At 35.0% G+C, this 11,207-nt stretch overlaps 1 protein-coding gene across 1 annotated transcript; it reads right to left on the bottom strand.

Annotated features, from left to right (window-relative positions):
• Positions 1-473: 473 nt before the first annotated feature.
• On the bottom strand, positions 474-1,974 carry s100a10b (S100 calcium binding protein A10b). Its single transcript, NM_213003.1, is given in 3 exon segments — positions 474-914; positions 1,231-1,380; positions 1,903-1,974. Coding segments are annotated over 2 exon segments (303 nt in total). The 5' UTR covers positions 1,372-1,380; positions 1,903-1,974; the 3' UTR covers positions 474-752.
• Between the last annotated feature and the right edge of the window lie 9,233 nt (positions 1,975-11,207).

The following is an 11,207-nucleotide window of genomic DNA, read 5'->3' as shown; positions in this document are numbered from 1 at the left end:
ATCTGGTGAAACAGATTTAATTTCATAAAATCGATTTCAGACAGACTACTGTACCACCTTCAAATTCGATTAAAAAAATTATATATATATATATATATATATATATATATATATATATATATATATATATATATATATATATATAATTTTTTGTCATGCAACCCTGTGATTAATGATTTAAAATAATAAGAAAAATGTGAATGAGAGATAAAATGTAACCTCATTTGTAGAATAATCTGAAGATAAATCATTAAATAAAGTGCACAGAAGCTTAGTTCTGGAACATTCCATGTTCAGATTACAAAGCACAATACAGATAATCTCAAACTCCTCCAATTCCAGTGTGCCTCTGTGCCCTCGAGTCAATCCTAAAAGACATTTTGCATTCTCATTCTCAGGATGTTATTTCACAGAGAACTGTGGAATTCAGACCTTAAGAGTACAAAGAGGAAAAGCAGGACAAAAAAAATATATGGAATAAAAAAAAATCACAAAATGTTTATTTTCACGGTTGTACTATTTGTTCGGATGATGATGACATCTTTTGTGTCTAAATAATACTTCAAACAAGAAAAACTTACAATAAAACTGAACATGACTTGACAAAAATGACAAAACATCCTCATTTGCAAAAATGCATTGTAACTGCAGTTGCAACTTCCAATTGGGGCATGCGGATGAAAGTGTGTATTAAACTATTAACAATGTGACAAAACAGAAAAACTTTTTTTCCCCTCATGTTTGGTCTTTTATTACTTCTTGGCTGCTGCTTTCATCTGTTTCTGGTAGAGTTGTTCGCAGGCGATGGACAGGCCCACCACAAGAGACACAAACTCCTCAAAATTCACCTCTCCATCCCCATTGGCATCCAGATCCTTCATAATCTTGTCTACGGCAGCAGGGTCTTTCTGACTCTACAGTGGCAGAGACAGGAGATGCACAAATGTACAAATTAGTGTGTTTGTGGTGATGGAATGTAATGAATATGTTGGGTTCTTCAAAGAATATTTTAATAATAATAATAATAATAATAATAATAATAATTATTATTATTATTATTATTATTATTCCCTACTATGAATAAGCTTTGGTGAAATGTAAATGTTCTTTGGATGTATAGGGATTTTTATTAAATCTAGGGACTTCATTAAAGGCCCCATTCACAAAAAGGCCCAGGACCAGTCTTTAGAGATGCCCCACCCTGATGTAAGAATGACAGATGAAATGTACCTTCAGAAAACTAGCCAGCTCTTTCTCCATCAGCTGTTTAAGCTCTCTTCGACTCAGGGTTGATGAGTTCCCCTCTGCGCCTGAATAACGGTGAAACACCGTGATCAGGGTCTCCATTGCTCTCTCCAGATCAGATGGCATTGTGAATGTCTAAATTGAGGGGTAATACTGTTAGTTTATGAGTGTCTCATCTCTTAATCAAACTTAATGTTGCGCAAACAGCCCATTGTACTCCTCCTATTGAGATACAGAAGTGGATTTTTCCATTTGGAAGCAAGCCAGAGTGTGAGTAATGCCGAACATAGGCTAGGCTACCAAGTTCATGCAGTAAAAGGAAAATCAAGCAATTATTGTTAGTATAAACTGGAGCAGCAGTTTAAATACATTATAAACTACATATCAAACTTTTTAACCACTTTACATTAAGTTACGCAACTGACGCTGATGACGTTCACAAATCTGAGCATCCACGCACGTCAGGCGTGGAAACATCGTTTAAACTTCGTCTTCGTGCTTTAAAGTTTATTTGCTCACATATAAGAAGGATTGACAGCTTACAGTACTAAGGCTAAAACTTTAAAGTCTCTGTCTATAACTAAGTGAAATAAAGTTTTGTCATGCATTTGTTTGAATATCAAGGCGTTTGTGAAGAGCAAAGTTTAGTGTACTTACGCTGATAAAGGCAGAGCGTCACCTGAAGATGAAGGAATGATGTGAATGTCCTGCGCGGGAGTTGTCCAAGCTGAGGCGGCATTTATACCGCGGCTCCGCCCGCGTTGAGGCGCGGTGAGTCTGTGGGAAGGACTGGGACGTTTTAACTGTTTAGGACTAAAGACCTCACAGTTCTCTGACTGAAAATTACCATTGAAACGAGACTGATTTCCATCCTATTATAGGATTTGTGTCATCCTACGGCAACATTTTTAACAGAAATATTACACTTGGAAAACTATTTAAAGGTTTACATTTTCTTTAAGTTTAAAATGAATATTTTAAAATGAAACAATATGTTATTTGACTAATACACAACAATAACAATAGCACCACAGATTGCTTTGCCCCTAGGCTACTGAAGAAGGTGTTTTATTTTGAGGTCAAAACAGATTTTTCAAATAATATAATATTGTATTCATAACAATCAAATGATAAAATAAAAAAGTCAAATAAGTAAAATATATAATGAAATATTGTATCATAGGCCTCCCATTAAACAAAATATTTCTTTTTTAAAAAGTAAAAATTACCTCTTTTGACATAACTTGACTTTCTTTTTTATATATTTCATGAAGAATATGTGTTTTTCATTTTAGGTTGCCTTTTTAAAATATGGCAGGGGGCAACAGATGAAATTATTAATGAACAGATGAATTAGCCCTTGTGGCAACCTCTGGCTTATTGACAGTGTAATGTTGATTAATAAGCATTGTCCCTGGTAAATAAATACATTTCAAATCTGAAGAAAGGCCAAATGAAACAAATGTTAAATCTGTATCTCATAATATCTTTATGAGCTTTTAAGTGGTGTCATTGTGACATCCTTTCTTTTTAGGGAATTGTAAAAAAAAAAAAATAAATATATATATATATATATATATATATATATATATATATATATATATATATATATATATATATATATATATATATATATATATTAAGGGTGGAGCCGAACCCGAATACGGTATTCGGAAAGGCACGAATAGCGTGTTTTTACGAATACTTCATTCGAACAAATACTTGAAAAATTATTTGTATTCGGGAGCAAGAAAAACACTATATCAAAAAGCAGCGTTTCCTCATAGCGTTTCCTCATGAGACCACAGTGCATGCCCGCGTGAGAGAGAGAGAGAGAGAGAGAGAGAGAGAGAGAGAGAGAGAGAGAGAGAGAGAGAGAGAGAGAGAGAGAGAGAGAGAGACACACACACACACACACGCTCAGTGCAAAACGCGCCAAAGCCCGAAACTGAAAGTGAGACGTGACTTTTAAGGGGTTGTTTCATATGGATTTATTAACCATTCTTACTGTTCAGTGATCGCAAACTGCTGTAGTTTATTAAAGACGCAAACCTCTCACTGCACGTCAGCTGCGCGCCTTCAGCAGACCTCCTCATTCCTGCAGCACGAGAGCTTAATGATTGTTTATGCGCGCCAAAAGTGGCGGATCTGTCCGGTAAAATATCTGACTGCGTGTCACCGCATCCCTAAGGACTGTTTGGCGAAATATTTGACTGCATGTCAATGCATAACAAACGGCTGAAAGGATATAACTAGAGAACTCTCCACTGTGCTACTGGGTGATAGCGTATGGCAAGCTGTTTTAGCATTTAAACCTTGTTCAGACTATCCATAAATATATTTAGAGATATCTCTAGTTATATTTTGACTTGTCATAATTATAATTCGACTAGTCAGATTGGAAATATCTGCAAATATATTATGACTGACTAGTCATATTCCTCCATTGACTTCCATTGAAAAATATTTGCAGATATCTCTAAATAAACAAACAAACAAACTTTGTGTCTGTTTTGTGGCTGGCAGATGACAATAGCAGGGCTGTATCTTTTAGTATTATATAGAATACTTTTGTTCTGCCAGATCTCCCAGGCAGGGTTTTATTTAGATTTATTTAGTTAATATTAGTTTTTGGAATTATGTCTATTGGAAAGAAGTTCTTTCAGAAGAAGAACAGTTTTTTGAAGTATTATTTGTTTTTATTCTGTCTATTCAGTGTCCTTCAACAAGAGTGGTGGTGGTGGGGTTCATAATATTCACAATGGTATTTTATTAGTTGTTGGTTTAACCATGGATGAGATAATGGCTTCTATGTTATTTTCTTTTCAATGACATTTCTTATCACATGTTCAAAAACAACAGCCAATATTGCATATCTATAATTTATATAATGGGTATAATTAAACAATACTTTCACTATAACGTAAATTAGAAGTGCAATAGAAAAAATATATATTTTTGCGCCATTTTGAATTTTACTCGAATACAAATACAAATACAAATACTTTTCCCCCCTCAACAAATACAAATACAAATACAAATACCGGCTGCTCCGCACATCCCTAATATATATATATATATATATATATAATTATTATTATTATTATTTTTTTTTTCTGGCTCTTTTCCGGGGCCAGCAGGGGCAGCAGTCTTAGGAGAGAACCCCAGACTTCCTTTTCCCCAGACACTTCCTCCAGCTTCTCCGGGTGGATCCTGAGGCATTCCCAGGCCAGCCGAGAGACATAGTTCCTCCAGTGTGACCTGGGTCTTCCCGAAGGCCTCCTCCCAGTGGTACATACCTGGAACATCTCCCTAGGTAGGCGTCCAGGAGGCATTTGAAACAGATGCCCGAGCCACCTCAGCTACTCTCGATGTGGAGGAGCAGCGGCTCTACTCCGAGCTCCTCCCGGGTGTAAGAGCTCCTCACCCTATCCATAAGAGTGCACTAGAATGTGTCTGTAAAGTTTCTGCTCAAAACACCCATCCGATTGTTTATTATACCTTTCAGAACATGCAGATTTTCTGCTGTAACCACAATGTAGCTGTTTTTGTTGCCTGTGGTTTTAGAGCTAGTTTTCCCCGCTTAGCGTTCCCATGTGCCTCTCAGAGTGTGCTTCAATCTCTGGCTGTGTCAGATAAACAGCACAATGACAGACATGAAGGAAGCAGATCTCCCGTAATGTTTGTGAGAAATACTACAGTAACAACTTTTCCAATGAGTATTTAATGTATTTGTTGTGGAGTTAGTTCAAGCCTTTCTGCAACAAGTCACACACCATGTCATCACTAAGTTCACGCTTGCACACACACACAGCGCCACGTTTAACTTTGCACTGTTTTTGCACGGCAAATGTGGTAGCATACACGTTAATCTCCTCTGCTTTATGGATATTTGTTATGTTGATGTACAAAATAAACCTGATTTAACATCCACAAATTGGGATTAAAGCGTCTTCCTTTATAATTGCACTGACAGGCAGCTGTGGTGATAAATGACGGTAAAACCGATAAAAATCGCTGTAATTACTTACAAACTTGCATTTTTGATCACATTTGATGATGATTGATGATCACAGAGAGCTGAACGGATATTTTAATCCCAGTTGCTTTGTGCATGTCCTGTTTTGTTTATATGATTATATGTGTTACTACGAAGACATGTTAATATGTGGTTATCAAGCTAATCGATTTGGGGGGGGGTGGAACCACACTCGTACATCATGATGTGGTGGGCCTCGAAATGGAAGGCATTTGGATCCTATTTTAACATCAGGATATTTAAAAAAAGAGACTTCTTGTCTTTTTACCACCCCAATATGACTGTGGACACACTACACAGTTCTGTTCAAACAGCTTACAAAAGATAATTTTCTTAATAGGTTCCCTTTGAATGGACAGTTCACCCAAAACTGAAAATTCTATCATGATTTACTTTTGAAGAAATCTGAAAACATTGACTTCAGTATTTTTTTATGGAAGTCAATGGTTACAGGTTTCAGCTTTCTCCGAAATATCTTCTTTTGAACCGTCTTTCAAGTACTTTTTTCTTTTTTTGAACTTTTTCACTACTGAATTCGGCAATGAAATATATTACTTTAATTTACATAGGTTACTTTTCACTTGTCAGTGCATTCATATATTTTTGTCAAACAAATGTTCTGAAGGTATGTTTTTTACAAGGAAGAACAGCCCTCTTTCATTCTGTTTCACTATGTCCTAAGCCAGTGACTCAAACCTTTCACAATATTTCTCGACTGACAAAGTGTATCTTACACTCCTTCCTGGATGGATGTCAGTAAAAAATCTTGCCAAGGTATTATTTACAAGGGATGGGCTGCTGTTTTATTTTTTACAGTCTGCAAAGTAGGTATGAAGGGATATGTCTCAACCCAGAAGGTAAAAAAAATACCTTTATTTAGTCCATTTAAAAAAGGAAATCACATGAGAAATAACAGGCTTGAAGATTTGTGAATACCAGTTTGATTTGTGAAGTAACTGTTGCTGGTAAGTCACTTGATAATGACAACATAGTCAAACTCAATTCTTGGAGGGCCGCAGCTCTGAACAGTTTTCTTTAACCCTCATTAAACACAGTTGATCCAACTAATCAAGTTGTTCATGACTACTAGAGACTATTGTGCAAGTTGGAGGTGGTTGGAGCTAAACTGTGCAGAGCTGCAGCTCTCCAGGAGCCAGTTTAAGACCATTGAAGTAAATGTAGTATGTCCAAACTGTATTTACATCACACACTAATAAAGATGATGTACATTTAACTGTGGCAGTTATTAACAGTATATTTGCTAGCAAAACAAAACTGTATATATACAGAAACAATTGTGCTAATCAGCTAAAATATCTTTTGTAGATATATAAAACATTTGGCCATAGCAAAAGAAAATCTCTTTTTTGGGTGTTTGTTTTAAACACTACACTGTCAAGCCATTGCTTTAATCTCCAGTAGTTTAATCTGTAGCAGAATAAACTAACCAGTTTTAAATTCCTGTTTGTGCTGATGGTTAAGGTTGTACCACTGCATTACAATGTGCCTTGCTATTATTATGACCATGTTAGACTATCACATTTTTTTCCTGAAATAGTTTCTTCATCTATTTGCCCATGTTGTGTTAACTGCACTCACAGAAATAAAGGTACAAAATCTGTCACTGTGGTGGTGCCTTTGCTAAAGGTAAACTTTTGTACTTAGAAGGCCCACATTTGTATCTCAATGGTGCATATTAATACCTAAAAAATACAATTGTGTATCTTCTAATACCTTAAAAGTACAAAAGTCTACCCTAAAAGTGTACAAAATTGTAATTTAAGGTATCAATGTGTAACTTTAAAAAAGGTACCACCCCAGTGACAGGTTTTATACCTTCATTTCTGAGAGTGTGTGTTGTTGAGCTGTATCTTGCTGTGGCTTTACAATGTTTTGATTATTTAACTCCAAAATTTAGTGATAATTTAATTGGCAAAATATTTTAGCTTGTCTTGTATTTTTATTTATTTGTTTAACTCAGCGGTGAGTGGCATAGTGGCTCAGATGTTAGCACTGTTGCCTCACAGCAAGAAGGTTGCTGGTCCGAGTCCTGGGTGAGTCACATAGCATTTCTGTGCATTTCTGTGTGGAGTTTGGATTGATAAGCTAAATTAATTGTGTAATGTATGTGTGTGAATGCAAGTGTGTATCGGTGTATCCCCAGTGTTGGGTTGCAGCTGGAAGGGCATTGTTTAAAACATATGCTGGATAAGTTGGCAGTTCATTCTTCTGTGGCGATCCCTGATTAATAAAGGGACTGAGCCGGAAAAAAAATGAATGAATGAATGAATGAATGAATGAGTGTGTGTGTGTGAATGAGTCTGTATGGGTGTTTCCCAGTACTGGGTTGCGGCTGAGAGGGCATTCACAGCATAAAACATATGCTGGAATAGTTGGCGGTTAATTATATAATATATAATTAATGATAAATAAGGGACTAAGCCGAAGGAGAATAAAAAGATCAGCAGTTATATAGTCATCTTTGGGGCAACTTATCAAACTTCCATTCCATTCTTTCGGGGTGAATAATAATAATAAAAAAGCATGCACTGTAATAATGAAACAAAACCACATTTTTGTACAATTGTACAATTTTACAGATGAATTCTAGATATACAGTTTATAGCCAAACTTAGAAAGTTAAAAGCAATTTAATCTTAGATCTCCACATATTCAAAATCAACACCTACTTATGAGTGTGTGTGTGATTTCAAAGAGAGCCATACTATCATCCTTAAACTGACCAGCATTAACTGACCCCACCCAAGCCCTGATGAATCAGTGTTTCCGTGCCAAGTCATTGGGCAGTTATACACTGTGGAAACCAAACAGAATCTCTACCAGTAGTATGTGGGAAGGAAAAAGAGGAAGGGAGAGAGAACATGGCCATGGGTGATGACACAAGCTGTTTTTACCGGCCGTGATTGTGTTCTCATGGTAACCCTGCGAGTACAGCTCTGGAGGTTTGCAATACTGCAATTCTCTCAACATTCCTTTCAAGTTAGGGCAAGCATGTTGGAAACTAGTAACATCTAGTATATTAGGGGAGGGAAATACTATGTTAACGGTTTTCAACATTCTTCAAAACATCTTGTTCTAATAAATTTTTTTTGTGTGTCCAAAAGCAGAAAGAAATTAAAATGGGTTTGGAACAAAGATGGTATGTAAATCATAAGAGATTTTTCGCAGAAAAACGCAGAAATAAATTTGTTGAGTTTTGTCTCTTTGAAAATTAGAAGTTCAACAGAGTCTGGGAGAACTGTTTCACCGGAGTATTTCACAGCAGTTTCTCAACTATCTGGTTTCAATTGAAGCGCATGTAAAAATATTTTGGCATCAACCTTGATAGAAGCTCATACTTTTAGTTCCATCCTAATGCGATCCTCATCTGTGGTCTGACCTGTAGGTAGTTGAAATAAAACACACAGTTGACGATGAATGAGATTTGAGTGAGCAGGGCTGAGTCAGCTGAGCTGACAGTCCCAGAATGCACTGTGAGGCCTCAGGCAGTTAGCAAACACAACACAGATAATCATACTAAAGGCTGGAGAAGTCAGAAATATGACAACAATTTGCAAGCTAACATGTATTTTCCAGTTTAAAGCAAAATGGTCCATAAGTCCACTAACACTTTAAGCCTTTAAAAACGAAAAGTTGACTAAACATCTGATGCACTTGGCACAAATAATTAAAACACTTTGAGAATTTTGAAATCATCTGACTGAATTGTGCAGGAAGACTTATGAGTTTTTTTTAGTTTTTTTTTTTTTTACTGTGATCACATCATTTATTCTTTAAAATTTACCCCAAGTGAGTTAATACTACACTAACTTACTTAAGTATGCAAATAAGTGTTAATTATGTGTACTTAATTACATAAATGTAATAATATTTTTTATGACTTCAAAACCTATTTTATTTTATGAAGATTCTATTGCAAGTGAAAAGATTCAGCAGCTGAAATAAGTGGTGTTATTTAACAACAGTATAAACACACTTTACACTGCATGTTGTCAGTTCTGTGAAAAATGTAATATGGCTTGATGTCTTGGCTAAACCAAGGTTAATAGATTATAATAGTCTAAAGCAAATAGACATGAATAAATGTGATACTGGTCTAATCTTTCTATTTGATGATTAGTATATTTTTGGTCTATGGTTAGACCTCTCTTAGATTTTCCGAGAACCCAAATTAAGCCTAGTTTTAGCCAACATGTCTATGTTTAGACATCTATTGTAGGGCTGGGCAATTTGGACAAATTGAACATTTTAACTCGAGTAATGAAAATATTTTTTTATGAGAGATTTTTGAATGAAAGGTGCATTACTTGATTAAAAAAAATACTAAATGAAACACACCATATATATATATATATATATATATATATATATATATATATATATATATATATATATATATATATATATATATATATATATATATATATATATATATATATATATATATATATATGTGTGTGTGTGTGTGTGTGTTTATTCATTAAACATCAACGTTGAACAACTGAAATTAAAACACACATTGCCTAAAACCAACAGGCACTTTTTTATGATAAAGTGAAAATAAAGAACTTGCAGTTTTGGAAACAAAATAAATGATTTTCAATGTTTTTCATATTAAAAGTAGAAAATGAACAGTATTTCTTCTAAATAAAATAACTGCAGTAAATAATATTTTGAACACTGCATTTCTTGAGTCCTCAGTAAACAAATATTTTAATGTAAATAATAATTTTATTGTAATGGAAAATATGTCATCTCAAGGCATCGTTGGTGCAGCTTCCAATAATCTTCAATGTAGTGCAAATGTGCGACGTGAAGTAAAAATTAAGAGGTGTGCAGGTGTGTGACAGAGCAAAGGCTGCGCCAGATCACACAGTGCATTCGACGCAGAAGTTTAAATCAGCCTTAACGGAGCCGGCTGGGTCACATGACTCACACATAGTAGGGAAAGTAATTGAAAAAGTTAGATCGATTATAGGTTCTGAATGTCGATTTTTCTTACTTTTTCCGATTAATCACCCAGCCCTAATCTATTAGACGCCTTTTAATCACAAAATTGCTTGGTGGGTAGTTGTCTAGAGTTAAACAAAACAACAACTCTGAAAACTACTGACGCCATTACAGCTAATTCACATAAAGACACAAATAAACAGAAGTAACAGCATCATGATATTGAGTGAAACAGCAGGTATGTGATCAGTCATGGCCAAAAAACAAACAAGGAATTCTCTGCTTTTGGTAGTTCATGCTAAACTTGGGTGGTCAGGGAAAGTGTAATGAATGCCTTATAAATGTATTTAGATTAGACTGACTTCATATGTGTATTCATCCATGTCTATTTGATGACTAGTTCTTTTTAAACTGTTGTAACATATTAACCTTGTTTAAGTCAAGATGTCCATGTTTGGATGTCTAAACACACAGAAAGTAAGAACGAATTCTGTGAATTTAGTGGTCATTCAGCATAGTGTCCATCTATACACATATTAAATAAAGAAACTAAAGAGAAGATGAAATACAAGAGCATGGCAGAAGACAATATTATCTTCTCTAACATGTATGGTCAGCTTCTTCCCAAACAGAGAATTTGCACGATTGCAAACTCAAAAGTGAAATTGAAAAAAAATCGACCATGCATTAAAATCATCCACTATATGAGAAGAGGCTCCCTAATCAGTCCTTTGTACGATTTGACAAGATTTGTATGTATTTTCATAGCAAAATCTGGATTTAAAACAAGTATTGCAATGAGATTAGAAAAAGCAGTCACAAAAGCAGTCATTTTACAGTTCAATTAATGCACTAACAAGTCCTAGAGAAACTGCCTGACGAATGTATTATTGGCTTATTAAAGAAAACTGACTTGATAACGATAATATCAATAATAACTACCAGACAGACA

Source organism: Danio rerio, chromosome 16 (assembly GCF_049306965.1).
Source record: "Danio rerio strain Tuebingen ecotype United States chromosome 16, GRCz12tu, whole genome shotgun sequence".
NCBI lineage: Eukaryota > Metazoa > Chordata > Actinopteri > Cypriniformes > Danionidae > Danio > Danio rerio.
Note: the sequence above shows the minus strand (reverse complement) of the source record. Positions and strands in the feature narration are given on the sequence as shown.